The sequence below is a fragment of the Coregonus lavaretus genome (genome assembly GCF_964263955.1).
Source record: "Coregonus lavaretus genome assembly, chromosome: 22".
Taxonomy (NCBI): Eukaryota; Metazoa; Chordata; class Actinopteri; order Salmoniformes; family Salmonidae; genus Coregonus; species Coregonus lavaretus.
The window spans coordinates 31,781,252-31,798,701 of NC_140009.1; the positions used below are offsets into that span (position 1 = coordinate 31,781,252).

General features: G+C 42.7%; 2 protein-coding genes across 4 annotated transcripts; one reads left to right on the forward strand and one right to left on the reverse strand.

The window, feature by feature from the left end:
* Positions 1-2,236: 2,236 nt before the first annotated feature.
* LOC311149761 (telomere zinc finger-associated protein-like) lies at positions 2,237-8,106 on the reverse strand. Its single transcript, XM_084186980.1, has 11 exons — positions 7,960-8,106; positions 6,713-7,523; positions 5,858-6,168; positions 5,547-5,664; positions 5,252-5,344; positions 4,339-4,425; positions 4,044-4,198; positions 3,754-3,890; positions 3,330-3,494; positions 3,025-3,113; positions 2,237-2,885 (listed from the first exon to the last, which is right to left on the reverse strand). The coding sequence occupies exons 2-11, from the start codon at positions 7,460-7,462 to the stop codon at positions 2,238-2,240; spliced, it is 2,553 nt and encodes an 850-aa protein (XP_084043106.1). The 5' UTR covers positions 7,463-7,523; positions 7,960-8,106; the 3' UTR covers position 2,237.
* A 266-nt stretch (positions 8,107-8,372) lies between these two features.
* Positions 8,373-17,033, forward strand: LOC311149762 (polynucleotide 5'-hydroxyl-kinase NOL9-like). Of its 3 annotated transcripts, none has more exons than XM_084186981.1 (13): positions 8,373-8,758; positions 9,087-9,637; positions 9,839-10,061; positions 10,261-10,391; positions 10,559-10,700; positions 11,737-11,833; positions 11,933-12,030; positions 12,232-12,393; positions 12,582-12,837; positions 13,078-13,192; positions 13,392-13,566; positions 15,097-15,230; positions 15,516-17,033. In XM_084186981.1, the coding sequence occupies exons 2-13, from the start codon at positions 9,134-9,136 to the stop codon at positions 15,636-15,638; spliced, it is 2,160 nt and encodes a 719-aa protein (XP_084043107.1). In that variant the 5' UTR covers positions 8,373-8,758; positions 9,087-9,133; the 3' UTR covers positions 15,639-17,033. The 3 variants fall into 3 exon arrangements, with proteins under 3 accessions (XP_084043107.1, XP_084043108.1, XP_084043109.1); XM_084186982.1 differs by having other exon boundaries at positions 8,375-8,482; XM_084186983.1 differs by having other exon boundaries at positions 8,574-8,698.
* The last annotated feature ends 417 nt before the right edge of the window (positions 17,034-17,450 follow it).

Sequence of the window (17,450 nt, forward strand, 5' to 3'; positions counted from 1 at the left end):
GATTATTACAGGAATTGTGAAGATCTCCACAGACCTGCAACTGCCTATGCATGCTACAGGTAACTGCCAAAATAAACTGCAACATAAAGTGTCTCAATAGGGTATTGGGCCACCACAAGCCAGAACAGCTTCAATGCACCTTGGAATAGATTCTACAAGTGTCTGGAACTCTATTGGAGGCATGTGACACCATTCTTCCATGAGAAATTCCATTATTTGGTGTTTTGTTCATGGTGGTGGAAAATGCTTCCTCAGGCGCCGCTCCAGAATCTCACATAAGTGTTCAATTGGGTTGAGATCTGGTGACAGACGGCCATGGCATATGGTTTTCATGCTCATTAAACCGTTCAGTGACCACTTGTGCCCTGTGGATGGGGGCATTGTCATCCTATGGGGGCATAGCCATGGGAGCCAAAATAATGGCCTGCCCAGCATTTTTATTCATGACTCTAAGCATGATATTTGCTAAATTAACTCAGGAACCACACCTGTGTGGAAGCACCTGCTTTCAATATACTTTTTATCCCCTCATTTACTGAAGTGTTTCCATTAGTTTGGCAGTTATCTGTTCTTAAACATGCACCCTTTATATGATTACATAAGAACAAATGTAGAGTTACAGTAACCTCAAAATGTGGCCATGGACGTGTTACTAATTTGAATGTTACATTAGTTTGTAAAATAGCCTTAACTTTAGGCTATCTACTGTATTACAAAAGTAATATTGAATTGTGTTTGGTTGACAACACAACAAAATGTCAACATTAGAAGGAGATGTATCTTCTGCTTGGATAGTTCCATATGTGCTGACTTAGTCTGGCTTTAATTCCAGTTTGTCTACAAATGAATAATTGATATGTTGGATTCACGTCTCCATCTCAACCAAAAATGCACTTTAAATCAAGTTTGCTTTGATGTAGTCCTATTATTTGACTTCGATTTTTGGTTGAGATGGAGATGTGAATCCAACATATCAGTTATTAATTTGTAGAAAAACTGGAATTAAAGACAGTGGCACATATGGAACCATAGAAATATAATGTTTTCTATTTCTATGAATGGAACTATAATCTGGGCAGTGAGCTGAACAAATAGACATAATTTATTTAGAAATATAACAAGTTTTTAAAAATCGCTTTTTAGTGTCTTAAAACAATAGCTTTTTTGGTAATCATAAAAATACACTTCAATCAAATCGTAGCCATATAACTTGACACCTAACAAAACATTCTGATTGCCAGCATTAAATATATATTTGTTTCTATGTTCATAAAGCTAATAACTTGAAAATGTGCAGGGTCCTAGCATTTTGGGGGCCCCAAGTAAGATTTTTACCCACCTCGCAGGAAAAACATTTTAGTGGCCCCCCACTTGGCTGGCGGAGAGAAAAATGTGCTACTTTGAAGTTAATGTCCTGCAATTCGACACATTTTCCATGGGGCATGGAGAAAATGTTGCAGTTTTAAAGCAGATTTTCTGGAGGTCAAGGCCTCTGGGCACGTGCCTTGGGTGCCCGGTCAGTAACTCGGCCATGTGGTCCTCTGTAGCTCAGCTGGTAGAGCACGGCGCTTGTAACGCCAAGGTAGTGGGTTCGATCCCCGGGACCACCCATACACACAAAAAAATGTATGCACGCATGACTAAGTCGCTTTGGATAAAAGCGTCTGCTAAATGGCATATTATTATTATTATTATTATTATTATTATTATTATGATTACAACAAGATTTAGATAGCTGGCTAGACTAACTTACCTAGCAATCTATAAAATATTAGCTGACATGGGCTAATTGATTGACTGTCAATGACTGACATAACAAGAGGAAAACTATTGATGCACCACCAAATTTCGAAATTGCACATTGTGTATTCTACTATGCTATCTCTAAACAGTAAGTTGAGACCCCGACTGACTTGATAAAAAAATTAAAAATAAATAAAAACACAAGCCACAGTTTGGTCAGCCCTGCTGTAGATAGATCAATTATCCAGTAGGTGCTGCCCAGCCTGTAGTTTCTTTTTCCTGATAGTGGACATAACGTTGAAGATCTGACGTTGTTTTAAAGGTACAAATTCAACATATTTTATACAAGGTTTGTCTATGTTGAAATTTGGCTACTATGATGACATAATCCTGTGGTTGACATTTCACACTCAAAACAACAGTGGATTACTTTCTTCAAATCCAATGTATTTTCCACGTAGATTCCACATCACAATACGTTGTCTGTCCTGTCCTCAGGCTTTGCTCTTAGCAGGAGGATCCTCCCGTATGTCCTCCAGCTCCACCGTGGTCTCAGGGATGTGGTAGTCTCCTGCCACCAGGAGAGTCTGGTCCATCACATCTGTCACAATGAAACCATGCCCCACCACACCCAAACCCTGGGTGGAGAGCACCTCCACCTGGCCATGTCCCTGTCCCACCCCAACCTGGGGAAAGCCCACCTGGCCCTGGGTAAGGCCCACCTCTACCCGGCCTTGGGCTACCACACCTTGGCTCTGAGTTAAGCCTACCTCCAACTGGCCAGGCCCATGCCCCGCCACAGCCTGGTTAAAGCCCACCACCATCTGCCCTTGGCTGGACACCACCTCCTCCACCAGGGGCTGGATAACCACCCTGAGGATGTCACTGGCTCCTGGTACAGTTCCAGGTCCAGACACACTGAGTCCAGGTATAGGTCCAAAGACAGGAACAGGGACACTGGGTCCAGAGACAGGTGCCGACCCCTCAGGTGTCCCCTTCTCAGTGGGTTGTGTTGGTGAGGGGCTAGTCTCATCCTCCTCCTGCAACCCCTCATCCTTTACTATCAGGTTCCGTAGCTTCCTCTCCCGCGGGTTGTAGTTCTCTGTACGATTGTGGACCTGAATATGACGTCGTAAGTGGGCCTGGAGGAAAAGAGAAGAGACTTCAGTATTCAATTGACATTTTATACAGCTTAATTTATCCCCTCAGTGGCTGGGTGAGCATTAAACATGCATGGAAATTTGAGGAACCAAGCTAGCATACTGGAAATACATGGCCTACCTGTCTGGTGAACTTGTAGCCACACTTTTCGCACTCAAATTTCCTCATGCCCTGATGGCGACGCACATGGACGCGGAGCTGCTCGATGGCTGGAGGATTTAACAAACAAGACAATAAGAAAACAGACAGTAAACTTGTTTTGTTGCATTTTGTTCAACTAAAGTCAGGATGGAATCTTTTCAGGAAGCAAACTACTGATTAGATTAAAACATGACAGAAAATATTATTTCAACTGAAAAGGTAGTATGAATCATATCATCAGTGATGCCACAATCTCTTGTCAACCATGACAGTTCCTCTCTCACCCTTGAAGGTCTTGCCACATATCTTACAGCAGTGGGGGCGGTCGTCCTGGTGCTTGCTGGCGACATGGCGGAGCATTGGGCCCTTCTCTGTGAAGCGCTGGTTACAGAACTCACAGCTATAAGGCCGCTCTCCCGTGTGGGTGCGATGGTGCTTGTCAAGACTGGCTGGAATGACATACAAACACACACATAGGCATTGGCACAAGCACAATGTTGAGTGTTGGTATAGGCAGTGTGACAGCTCACTGGATGTTAACATGAGAGTTTATGTGTTAGTCTGTGAGACAGAGTGTGTCTACTCTATCTAAATGATATCTATGAGACTAAATCATACTATATGATCTGTGCAGCTATGTTTGTTGTTAGAAATTGGTGTGTCCTGCTATGGTATCTGCAGGGCCTAGTGAGAGGATGGCAGTTTTACCCTGTGTCCGGAAGGTCTTCCCACAGAGGTGGCACTGATAGGGCTTCTCTCCAGTGTGAACCCGCAGGTGCATGTTGAGGTTAGCCTTTTGGGTGAATGCATGGTTGCAGTACTCACACACAAATGGACGCTCGTTTCTGAGAAAGTAAGACAAACAAACAGGGACATCACATTATTTGATACATTACGTCACATTATACGGCAGTAGGCTATATCGGTTGCATCAAACAATCTAGAGCCCCCACGGTAACAAACCCCTCACCCACTACCATGCCCAGTCTCAGCCCCACCTGTGAATGGCTTTGATGTGCATCTGCAGGCCGTTTCGACTGGATGCTCGATGGCCACACTCTTCACACACAAAGAGCTTCTCGCCGCGATGCTTGGATGCCTCATGCAGACGCACCTCCGTTTTAGACAGGTAGGCTTTGCTGCACAGAGAGCACTGTGGGGGAAATTCATCACAGGTTAGAGGGTGATCAGCAAGCAAGCAGTCATACATCTTGACAATAATGCAGAAGCAATAAAGGTTTGAATACATGAAAAGGCAGACCAATTAACACAAAGGCGAGAGAGAAGACTTACTGCATGTGGTTTGGGTGCACCATGGATTTTGATTTCGTGATTTCTCAAATCTTTTTTACGCATAAACTGTTCCGAGCATGACATACACTGAAATAGATACAAGATCAAGTGATAATATAAGTCAATATGAGTTTGATACAAAATAAACCAGAGAGAGAAGTCTTAAAATGTAAATTAATGACATGTTCAAAAGGGTTGGGGTCAATTCGGAATGTATTAATTTAATTTAATGAATTTTAATTGGCCACACCCCAAAGGAAGCAGATTTTAAATTGAATTTGAATTGGAGGAAGTATAATTGAAATCAAAGCAATTAAAACTAATTCAACTGAGACGTTCATTTGACAAATATTTTATCAAAAGGATATGCCACTTATTAATGCAAATAATACACATACCATTTCAAATATTAGTTTGATTATTTTTATTTGACATTAAATGTTAGATTGTTCCCTTCCATATTGCAGTGTTTGAACTAATGCAATCTGGGAAATGTATTTTTTCTGATATTTCAAAACAAATTGATGAATTATTATAGACAACCCACTACATAATCTTACAATATTTCCAGACCACTGTAATTAATTAAAATTGTTTTAGGAGTTTTACAAATGGAACTGTTTCAACCTTATGCTACAGTACATGGTATTGGTAACCATACACGATGTCAAAATAATCATTACTATGGTGATGTGTAGAATAAATAAACAATTAGAATTTTATTGAATTAAATTATACTTATTTTAACTCAAATTCAATTAAAATTATACTTATTGTGGTGTGTGGCCAATTCAAATTCAAGAATTGGATTGGAATTAAAGAGCAATTCGCAACTCAATTCAGACTTGACCACAACCCTGATGTTCACGGTACTGTGTGCTTGTTCAAGGATGTGAGGTGGTAGGTGCTGGACCTTATTAGGCATTTCCCCTGTATGGGAGACCGTGTGCAGACGTAGATCCACCACTCTGTCAAACGACATGGGGCATTGAAGGCAGTTGTGCACCTGTAGTAACAACAAGAATACACACATACAGTACATGAGGGAAACGTAAGGTATTGTATAATTTAGGGCACACAGTGTCAAAATGTTTTACAACCGAAAACGAAAATATGCATTTCTTATTGGACAAGTCATGGTAGTCCCTACCCTTTATACTCAGTTTTCTTCCTTTTGGTGCGGACATTACTTTAGTCTGATCACTCACCGCTTTTACTTTTTCACCACATTTGCAGTTCCGGGCCTGGTGGTCCAACAGATTCTCCTTCCTGTAGTACCTCTTCCCACACTTAGAGCATGCAAAGGGCTTCTCACCCGTATGACGCCTGGTGAACAGTGGAAGAACATAAATAACACACTAACACTAGTCACTCAATAATACCAGTCTTTTCATTACTCAGGTCTCTCTTGCAAGATATTTTTTTATCTCAATAGGACCAACCTTTAAAAACAAAGATTGTATAATAAAGACAGAATCAATGTAAAGTCAATGCAATGTGATAGCAGTGAGTTGCATACCTGTTGTGTACTTTGAGATAGTACTTGCTGAGGAAGGTCTTTCTGCAGGTGGGGCACTGAACAGAGCCCTTTTTGGAGCCCTTGGCCGCCCCTTCACTGTTCTCTTTATTGACAGCTTTACCTGGTCCTTTACGTCTGCCTTTGGGGCTGGAGGTGGTAGTCGGCTGAGCATGGGGCACATACTCTTCATCAGTGTCCTCATCCACCCCCTCCATCAAACCACCATCATCATCGTCGTCATCATTAGGCTGCAGATGAGAATTAGCTTTGTAGCTAAAATCTGGTACAATGCCGGTGACCATGTCTGTTACCTGTCAAATAAACAAATACAACAAATCATCATCTCTATTGTCATTCATCACATCTTCTGGCCCATCCACCTGTAACTGGGAGACACAATATTTCATGCATCATCCATCATATTGTAGCTATAGCCTAAGCACTTGCAGTAAGGTATAGGCCTACTGCAGGGGTCGACAACAGGCGGCCCACGGGCCAAAACTACTGTAAAATCACCAGGAATTCAGCAAGAAATATGTTTAATTTTGGAAAACTGTTCCCAAGTATTCCCACAAATAAAAAAAGAGACGTGATTGTGTCTTAATATAATCAAGGTATGAAATTATTGTATTTGAAAATACAATCTCTTTTTGGGCATAGTCAATTTGCAGTGTTTAATATTTTCCGGCCCCCCGACCATCTGCTCTGACAAAAATCGGCCCGCGGCTGAATCTAGTTGCCTACCCCTGACCTACTTTATAGTTCTAGTATAAAACCTACAAATCTGTAGGCCCATTCCCTCCTAACTTATTCTTACATTAACACTTTAGGATAAGGTTATGTATTCTAGCCTACCTCTGTTGTATCTGTAGGCTGAAGGAGGCTTTGTCCCTCGTCCTCAGCCCCATCACTTCTATCCATTAGGCTGATAACTAGTTGTGGTGCTCCCCTGATGGTAGTCCCCTGGGGCAGGAGCTGTGGCCTGGGGCCCTCTCCAAGCAGTCTTCTGGAGACCTTCACCTTACGCCCAGAGCGAGTTGTGGTGGCGGTTGCTTCCGTTGGATCCTTCTTACTTGAGCCACTACTAGGGGTTTGGGATTTTTTGGGCCTCCCTCTTTTTTGGGGGGGCCTCCCCCTTTTTAGGGGGACCTTGGTTTCTGTAGAAGTTACAGGTGGGATTAGGCCATCATCTCCAGCCAGAAGATCTGCAGACTGAGGTTCTTCTGGAGAGACTGTCCCTTCTGTGGCAAACTGCTGACAGAGAGCGAGCGCATCTGGTACACATAGGCTGTCTGCAGCCTGTTGCACATTCTCCAGATTCAGAGAGTCAAGCTTCAACTCCCCTGTGTAGAAAAAGTCTAGAAGCAGTTCCAGGCCGTCAGTGGGGCACTCCTCTGGGAGGGAGACCTCCTTAACCACGGTAGTGGTTGGCTCAGATTCCTGGAAAAGCTTACTAAAACAGGCCAGGATGTTGCGATGGGCATTGTACGCCCTCCCATCTCCTCCTACAGTCAGCTTGGCATCACAGAACCAGCCGAGACCCCTCTGCTCATTCAGAAATGACAACACCCGTTGGGCATGGGAGCAGCTCACCTGTGTAAGCATCTCTCACCCTTGACAGTAGATTGCTGCTTCTCAAGGGACACTGGATTCAGTGTCAGAGTTGCTTGAAAGAGTCAGAAAACAGATGACAATTGACAAGAAAATAATAGAAAATAGGCTACTGTCTGTAACTTCTATTAATATCACTAGGCTATTAGTATTCTTGCAATTGTATTGCACTCTTAAGTCTTAACTACAGCATCATCAGTCATTTATAATGCATAGTCCAGACTTCAGATACATTATTAGCTAGATATTCACTTAAACCTGGTATGGGACATTTGCACAAGGGGTTGAGTAGTACTAAATATACCAACACATATGGCTATATGAGATAATAATACTGAAATAAATAGAATTTGTTTAAGATTAGACAAATGCATTACTCAGAAATTAGTAGGTAGGCCCCTAACTAGCTACGCACCTCGACGTTTCCGACATTATACAGACGCTCCCTAAGCTCTCATCTGTCCAGTAGAAACAACAGAGACGCGACTTACCTTTTCAGGATGCTGGCAATCGTGTCACTGCTATCAGTTTTCGTAATGGTGCATTGAATTTAATATCATTTTTTAACAGTTATTTTGACTAACGTATCAGGAACATGTATTGCGTTATGTCTCGTCCAGGCCAGGCGGTAGGGACCGGATGTGACGGTTAAGCTAGCATCATGCAAGCGCGCTAGCTAACTAAACAAACGCTGTGAAATTGAATGGTGGGTAGCATGTAAGCATCACGCTCAAATTACACGATTGTGTAGTTATATCATTGCATTATTTTGGGTTTGACTAACTAATTATATTTCGAGCTAATGTTCCCTTTGAAGGATGCATGCTTAGCTGTCTACGCGAACAGCTGAGCATGCGTGAACTCCGTGAAGGTATTCACTGTCCATCCTGTTTTATCGATATCCCCCACAAAAAAATAAAATAAAATTGGGCGGTCTAGCTTAGCTACAGTTCATATTTTGTATCCAGGTCGCGTTAATGTAATAAATGCCTATTTTAGGTATATGTAACTAAGGTAGGTAACTGCAAAACGAACTTACTAACTTGGAAGCAAACGCTGTAACCGCCGCTGTGGGATACCGGTTGGCCAAATAATTTACTCAGATGGCGTCTGGCTGGCTCACATGGTGAAACCACTAAGCTAGCTAGCTAACAGTATACTGTAGCAAGACGATTTGTATTTGTTCGCTATAGAGGGCCTCCAAGCATATTTTTGAGAAGCTACGGAGAGGTACTGCTTGGGATGCAACCTTCGTCTTGCTGATCGTGGGATATACTCTCCAATACAACAGTAACGTTTGTTGGCTAGCTAACTAATGTAACAAAAGCTATCTTAGCTAGCTAACCAGAGGTTCATTGACATCACAGTAGTATTGGACAGCAGCTGTATTCATTCACCTTAGCGAAGAGAAGTTCAATTTGTTACTACTAGTAGTTAGTGTGAGCTAAGTTAGCTAGCTAGATAACTTACCTAGCTAACGTTTTATCTATTTACACTAACGTTAGCTAGCTAACAACAATCAATGTTAGCTTGCCTGCTAGTAGAGTATGTACAGCTAGCTATATCGATGCTTGCCCATTGCATTAGTTGTGTTCATTTTGTACTGTTCTCTCTCCAGGGTTCCCCCCTTACATCTTAATTGCAGAGGGAAAGCCATAAGGAACCATGAAAGTGCACAAAGCTCCCCCCAAAACCAAACAGACGTCCAAGAGGCAACAGTGTAAGGACAAGTGGTTCAAGCCCAACAGAATTCCCCAAAACTCAAACTCTTCAAACCTCAGCCCAAGCACTGCCATGGCCAAGCTAGAGCACCACGTATCTAACCTTAGAAAGGACAAGCCTAACCTGAAGCGACTGAAGAAGAAGGCCAAGGCTGTGTCCTTCAGACAGGTCAAGACTCCGGCGGTCAGGGAGAGGACCCCCTCTCGTCCCCTGACTAACGGGGGAGCAGGTGGACCAGACCAGGGCAGTGACTCAGACGAGTCCCAGGACTGGAGCTCCTTTGCCAAGTCTGTTCTACATCAAAATGGTGGAGAGAGTATGGAGGGCCAGGAGAGTTCTGTCTCAGCCAAAGCAGCGCCTGGCAGGATAGAGGAGGAGGCTTTTGTTCACTGTGCAGAGCGAGACTACATCCATAATCGCACAGTGCTGGTCATGCAACAGGGTCAGGTATTTACGCAGTCTTTTCAGCTACACTTTTGACTTTTCAGTGGCAACTACACTCCCCGCTATAAGCTACTTCCTCTGTTTTTCACTAATGCCTCCTGCCTTCAGTGTTGTGTTTTGTCTCCTATAAATGGTATTATTAATTTTGTCCATGCTGTGGGGATTAAAGTTATTCTAAGTAATCTTGATCTCTTTCTCCTGCAGACCCTGTGTTTTAGGGGGAAGTGCCTTCTGTCATGTCTGTACGGTCGGGTGGAGGTGCATGGTTTCACCCTTGAGGAGGGTCAGCAGTCCTACCCACTGTTTTCCCCTTCCTCACATTGCCCCCTCACCGTCACAGCACTGGGGGACTCCCCTAACCCCAGCAAAACCAAGAAAGCGGGACGTCTAGAGGCCAAAGCCATTGTCCGCAAGTACCTCTCTACAGGTAAGGAGAGCCTTTGAATGAGACCATCCACCCTTGAAATTATTTGCATGATACTTTCGTCAGCTGCCTTCTTTTAGTGATTGTTTCCAGTTATAGGCCTAGTTAGATCACCCTTGAGGGAGTAAATTGTGTAGTTTTGAGTTTAAATGCTGCTCGTTTGTAAGGTTGCTCCTATCTTTATTTTCTGTGTTTTGTTTAGAGACACGTAAAAGGTTGTTGAGCGAAGTAGATTCAGACTCCTGTGTGATCTTGCTGGAGCCCCTGGACACCCCTCTGACACGGTTCCTTGCAAGTTTCCCAGACCTCAAAGAGCTGTTTGAACTCAGTTCGGTGGGTTGACTCTGATAATCCGATGTTGTCATCTATCTACAGCACGTTACTACTGGCCTTTTCATACAGACTTTTATTGTACAGCCCTCTTCTTTGTAGAGTTACTGTAAAGCACCTTCTGATGTAAAAATGGCTTTATAAATACATTTGATTTATTTGATTGATAGAGGGACATCCGAGACAGTTCAGCCATGCTGGACACTCCGCTCTCTGGCCTTGGCATGATCCCACTGCGGAAAACGGCCGAAGGCATGGTTATGTCACAGACCTACAGGGAGGCTCTCAACGGCCTGGTTAACGCCTGTGCAGGTAAACACACACACAGCCCTGCTATCTTAAAGAGAAGCTGAACCCAAAAAATGACTTCTTACTAATTCTACTGACAACATTGACTACAAAGTGTAAATAGTATAATTTTGGTCATAAAGTCAGTATCTTCCAAAAGGGAGGTTTTGCGACATTTATGGAAAACTATTACGCTCCTAAATGAGGGTTGTGTTTTGATTTCAATCATTCCCAGTCTTGCCCACTAACGCAGGATGGTAATGCTTAGGGAGGATTGTTATGCACGGCGAAACGGTTGCGCTGAGTGTGCTCTATCTAATTGTAGCAGCAGAATCAACCTACAGTAAAACCATTAGCTTGAAGCGCCTCAGACTTGTTTACATGAGACAACAATATCATTGCGAATGTTATGTTGAAAGAACAAGACTTGGTGTTTATAAAGGCTTTGGGTTTTTTCCAACTCAAACATCCTCACATTCGTTAGCATCACAAACACAACTGTCATCAAAGATACTGATACCAGAGAAGGTACAGAAAGCAGGAAATGCTCTGAGCTTTGTAGTCTTGACCAATCACGTTCATATGCTGTGTCACCAGGCCGCGTTCAGCAGGACACAATCTTTTGCAATGTTCAAATAGAAATATGTAATATAGAACAAAACATGCCTCTCTGACATGTAGACCAGGCAATCATGTTGGCTCTATTCATTGCATTTCTATCTGCAACGTTCAACAACGTTTGTCAACTGAACGTGGCCCAGGTTACTAAGCCATTTGTCATGCGTATGGTGGCTGTGTGGGATATTTCAAGTAAAGAGCACACAATGTTAACGAACATAACACACCCACTTCAAACTCGCATTGCTTCTAGCATTTCTTAATGAGGACGTGGAAAAGTGAGGCGAAATTAGTGAGTTCAGCCCCCCTTTTAACATGACGAACAGGTCCCCTTCAGTTATTTTCTATAGACAAGCATGTTATGTTTCTGTTGTATTCCACATGATGGAGACCAAGATATTTCAACCTGATGACCTATTGACTGTTTGTTTTTCATCTACAGAAGAGCTAGATGGCTGTCCAGTTATTCTCGTATGTGGTGCTAAGAATGTTGGAAAGTCCACCTTCAACCGTCACCTCATCAATACCTTACTTAACCAGTGAGTAGTGTGTTTTTGATATGTTTGTTTGGTTGAAAGGTTCTGCAGTGATACAATGCTTATAGCAATAACCCACCCTGTGTGTCTGTGTGTGTGCAGCACTGCAAGTGTAGAATACTTGGAGTGTGACTTGGGCCAGACAGAGTTCACTCCCTCAGGTTGTCTCTCCCTGTCTACTGTCAGAGAGCCACTGCTGGGTATGTATTGTAACGCCTTCATTACAATCATGTGTTCAATACATTTTAGTGCAGTGAGTAAGTGAGTTTCCAATGTTTTCATTACACATGGCAAATACACTAGAACTACCTGTATTTCCCAATATTTTCATGGGTCCTATTAATGTTTGGGGTCTTAACTAATCCAAACTAACCCTGGTCTGTCTGTCATGTTGTTTCCAGGTCCCCCCTTCACACACCAGTGGGCCCCAGAGCACATGATCTTCTATGGCCAGTCGTCCTGTGAAACAGACCTGGACCGCTATCTGGAGTCCCTCAAGTCCCTGTGGCGCTTGTACAACAGAGAGACGCCCATCGTCATCAACACCATGGGCTGGGTCAAAGGTCAGTAACACAGTTTCCTGGCAACCTGGGGACAAAATTCCTACATTTGTTCCAAACTGCCATGTTCATGTATAGCCCAATCTTTAAAAAGAGGGGAAAGCAAGCACACATTTAAACAAATAAATAATGCATAGTAATTCATACTTTTATCATTTTCATACTGCCATGTTATGTGCCTGCTTCTTCAGGTTTTGGCTTTCAGTTGCTGGTGGACATCATTCGTCTCTTCTCCGTCTCTCACGTGGTGCAGCTCAGTAGTGGGGATAAAGTCATGTGCCGCCAACTCACCCCTGAGTTCCTGAGGTCATCCCATGGCTGGCAGACACACCCTCCTGTCCAGTCAGCTCTGGGGGAGGACAACTCTGGAACCCATCCTGCCCAGCGGAGTTACACTCTATTCAGTATTCACTCAGAGTTTGAAGGAGCGGGGCGCTCGGGCGAAATGTAAGAGTCCTAACAACACAAAAGCTTTCTTGGTTGCCATGGATATAAATGTTTCTGCTGAAGGAAGATACTTGCCCTTTTGTTTAGAGAAAAGACAAACCCACTCTGCACTTCTTGCCAGGAACACTTGTTCATTAAGCTGACGTATCAGCCTTCGTCTGAACTTCTCTTACCCTTTTCTTGCCCTACTTCTCTGACTTCACCTCTCTCTCCTCTGCTGTTTGTGTTATTCTTCCGCAGGAGACTCCAGCGCAGCAACGAGCAGCGTGACCTGGCTCTGCTGGGCTACTTCAGCCAGCTGCAGTCCCCTGAACCAGCCCCTGTCAGACCCCTACACTGCTTCATTCCCTACCAGGTAAGAAATCTAAATCACTTTTTTAAGAAGAATGTTGCCACAATCGGAAGCTCTGATGCAACCCATTCTGAAGTGTCGTGTTCCGCCGGCCTGCTTGCGCCAAATCAGGTTTATTTATGATAAGCATAGGATTGAACTCTAATGTTTTTATCGTTAAATGCTAATTCCACTACGTCCATCCCTTGTCCTCTCCTTGCAGGTTCCCCATTCAGCAGTGGCTGTGGGTGTGACACACTGTGAGGTGGCACCAACTCACGTGCTCTACACTGCTAATGCCAGTCTAGTGGGGCTGTGCTGTCTGAATGAGAAGGTATCAGGCAGGGGAAGCCCAGTACTGCTCTCCCAAACCCCTGTCTGTCCCTGTGTGGGCTTTGGTACGTGTATATAAACTATTACCTATATACACATTATCTCTCAGTCTTCTGATGTTTGGTAACAGGAATACATGTACACTACTGTTCAAAAGTTTGGGGTCACTTAGAAATGTCCTTGTTTTTGAAAGAAAAGCAATTTTTTTGTCCATTTAAAATAACATAAAATTGATCAGAAATACAGTGTAGACATTGTTAATGTTGTAAATGGCTATTGTAGCTGGAAATGGCTGATTTTTTAATGGAATATCTACATAGGCGTACAGAGGCCCATTATCAGTAACAATCAGTCCTGTGTTCCAATGGCACGTTGTGTTTGCTAATCCAAGTTTATCATTTTAAAAGGCTAATTGATCATTAGAAAACCCTTTTGCAATTATGTTAGCACAGCTGAAAACTGTTGTGCTGATTAAAGAAGCAATAAAACTGGCCTTCTTGAGACTAGTTGAGTATCTGGAGCATCAGCAATTGTGGGTTCGATTACAGGCTCAAAATGGCCAGAAACAAATAACTTTCTTCTGAAACTCGTCAGTCTATTCTTGTTCTGAGAAATTAAGGCTATTCCATGCAAGAAATTGCCAAGAAACTGAAGATCTCGTACAATGCTGTGTACTACTCCCTTCACAGAACAGCGCAAACTGTCTCTAACCAGAATAGAAAGAGGAGTGGGAGGCCCCGGTGCACAACTGAGCAAGAGGACAAATACATTAGAGTGTCTAGTTTGAGAAACAGACGCCTCACAGGTCCTCAACTGGCAGCTTCATTAAATAGTACCCGCAAAACACCAGTCTCAACGTCAACAGTGAAGAGGCGACTCTGGGATGCTGACCTTCTAGGCAGAGTTGCAAAGAAAAGCCATATCTCAGACTGGCCAATAAAAAGAAAAGATTAAGATGGGCAGTCTGGGATGTGGCTTTTTCTTTGCAACTCTGCCTAGAAGGTCAGCATCCCGGAGTCGCCTCTTCACTGTTGAAGTTTCAGAAGAAAGTTATTTGTTTCTGGCCATTTTGAGCCTGTAATCGAACCCACAATTGCTGATGCTCCAGATACTCAACTAGTCTCAAGAAGGCCAGTTTTATTGCTTCTTTAATCAGCACAACAGTTTTCAGCTGTGCTAACATAATTGTAAAAGGGTTTTCTAATGATCAATTAGCCTTTTAAAATGATAAACTTGGATTAGCAAACACAACGTGCCATTGGAACACAGGACTGATGGTTACTGATAATGGGCCTCTGTACGCCTATGCAGATATTCCATAAAAAATCTGCAGTTTCCAGCTACAATAGCCATTTACAACATTAACAATGTCTACACTGTATTTCTGATCAATTTGATGTTATTTTAATGGACAAAAAATTGCTTTTCTTTCGAAAACAAGGACATTTCTAAGTGACCCCAAACTTTTGAATGGTAGTGGATATCAAACGTAGAACAGTAACAAAGTTTGGCATCTCCACATGGATGACTACCTCCTTGGATGGATGACACTGGTGAGAGCAATCTATTAAGTAGTGTTTCTCTCTGTTCTGCAGGTGTCCTTCGAGGTGTGGACATGGCACGGGGCCTGTACTTCCTTGTTACACCTATAGCTCCCTCAGTCCTCCGTCAGGTCAACTGTCTTCTGCTGGGGGCTGTCCCACTGCCCAACACCCTCCTCACAGGCCAGGTAAGACGAGGGGATACCTCCCACACACTAAGCACTCTGAACACTGCAGCGTCGTACTCTCTGCTCCTCAGTCCTCTGTCTTTGTTTGACTTTCGCACACGAATATCAGCTATAATAAAACATGAAAAACTGTAAAATCACAACTGCCCCAAACTATTCAAATATTTTTCAGACTGATTTGTTGTCCTGTTCCTCTCCATCGGTGTAAGCTTTTACCTATCAAGGTATTTGGGTTCAGTCACTCATGCTTGCTTCATCTTAGTCCACATCCTCTTTCTGTTACAGACAGGAATTGTGGGAGAGCCTCCCTACGTCACAATGGACTACAGCTTTGAGCTAACCGGGGCCGGGAAGCTTCACGTCTTCAAGGGGCTTGCAAGACCTGGCCAGATGAAAAACGCAAAGTGATTGTTTTTGTTTTTATGGTTTCACAGCAAGAAATCAGATTTTTTTTGTTTTTTTTTGTTTACTGACTTCAAACACCAAGGCCAGAGTCAAGGCCGTTGAATGTACAGAACAGAAGAGAAGGTTCAGGAGACGGGTGGACCGTAGAGTTGGCGTGAGTGATTCGAGGCGTACTCGCGCTCCAGACCAGACTCTTGAAGACGGCCCAGGCTGTGGAGGTCAACTCCCTCTTGTATGCGTCAATTGGGTTGACCTTGGTCTACAATAATGACATCATTTTTGGTGGCGATATTCAATAGTTTAGGATGTTAGAAACACGTTCAATCACATGGACAATATCTAGACATGCAGGTAAACCTCCGTCTGCATCTGAAATGGCGCCATATTCCCTAGTGCACTGGTCAAAGGTAGTGCACTAATGTAAGGAATAGGGTGTCATTTCAGACATACTGTGTTTGTCTATTCCTTGTGGGTGACATTTCAGACACATACTGTGTTTGTCTATTCCTTGTGGGTGACATTCCAAAGCCAAGATTGTACACATGATCAAATATAAAAAAAAATTGATATACTTTTTGTTGTTGAAAATGTGAGCTTTTCTTGTCACTGTCAGGACTTCCTAAAATCTGTTTGTTAACCTTTGGTCTTTTTAAATGTGGCCCATCTTATGACCTGTCCCTAGCAGATGTGGTATCACGGTTAAATGTTCGAATTTCCATGTCATAATATACATAGTCTTGAAAAGTGGTTGGAGGACAATGTGTGAAGTTATGAATCCATACCCCCCACCCCCCAGTAAAAGTGATGATAAACAATTTGAGTTCATGTTAAATGTCTGATTTGGCCATATTACAGATTGATTCACTCTACAAGTGATATTAATGAATAGCCTGGAGTAGGACATGAAAGCGCTTGCAGGGGTATTCTCTGACAATGAAAATCATTAAAACAAAAGAAAATGTAATGTCACTTGCTCAACAATCCATCTATAGTGCTATTGGATAACACCTGTCAATATAGCCCAGAGCAAAAAAGAATTGAAACCTGTACACAGATTGTAACTGAATGGTAGTGCACTACGAATTGTTACACAGTATTCCATCCATGTCTTATTTACCATAGTAGTGGCTATAGATGCTTCAAGTAACTTCTGCATTTCTGAGAGTACTAGACATTGATTTACCTATTTATTCATCTGACCTTGGGACAAAAAATTAACTATGGCATTGATGGTGCGATAAAGGACCGAGTGGAAATGAGAACTACAGGCAAGAACTGTTACCAGTCCTCTCTTCTTTTTTTTCCCATTTTGTTTGTCTTTCTCTCTTATCCCTTCTGTTCCATCAGGACTTGTTTGACAGAAGTTCGTAAATAAAACTTCCTTTAAGTTCTTTGTTACTTGGGTGTGTAGGATCTTTGTGTCCTGAAGAAGGCAGTGATTTACAGGGTCACATTTTTTTCTCTTAACTTTTTATGGGGGGTTTACGTTTCAAGAAACCTCATAGTCATACCAGAGTGGATCATACAGTGAAAGGAGATCCAGTGTGGGAAAAAAGTATTTAATCCCCTGCTGATTTTGTACGTTTGCCCACTGACAGAGAAATGATCAGTCTATAAATTTAATGGTAGGTTTATTTGAATAGTGAGAGACAGAATAACAACAACAAAATCCAGAGAAATGCATGTAAAAAATGTAAATTCTTTATTTGCATTTTAATGAGGTTAATAAGTATTTGACCCCCTCTCAATCAGAAAGATTTCTGGCTCCCAGGTGTCTTTTATACAGGTAACAAGCTGAGTTTAGGAGCACACTCT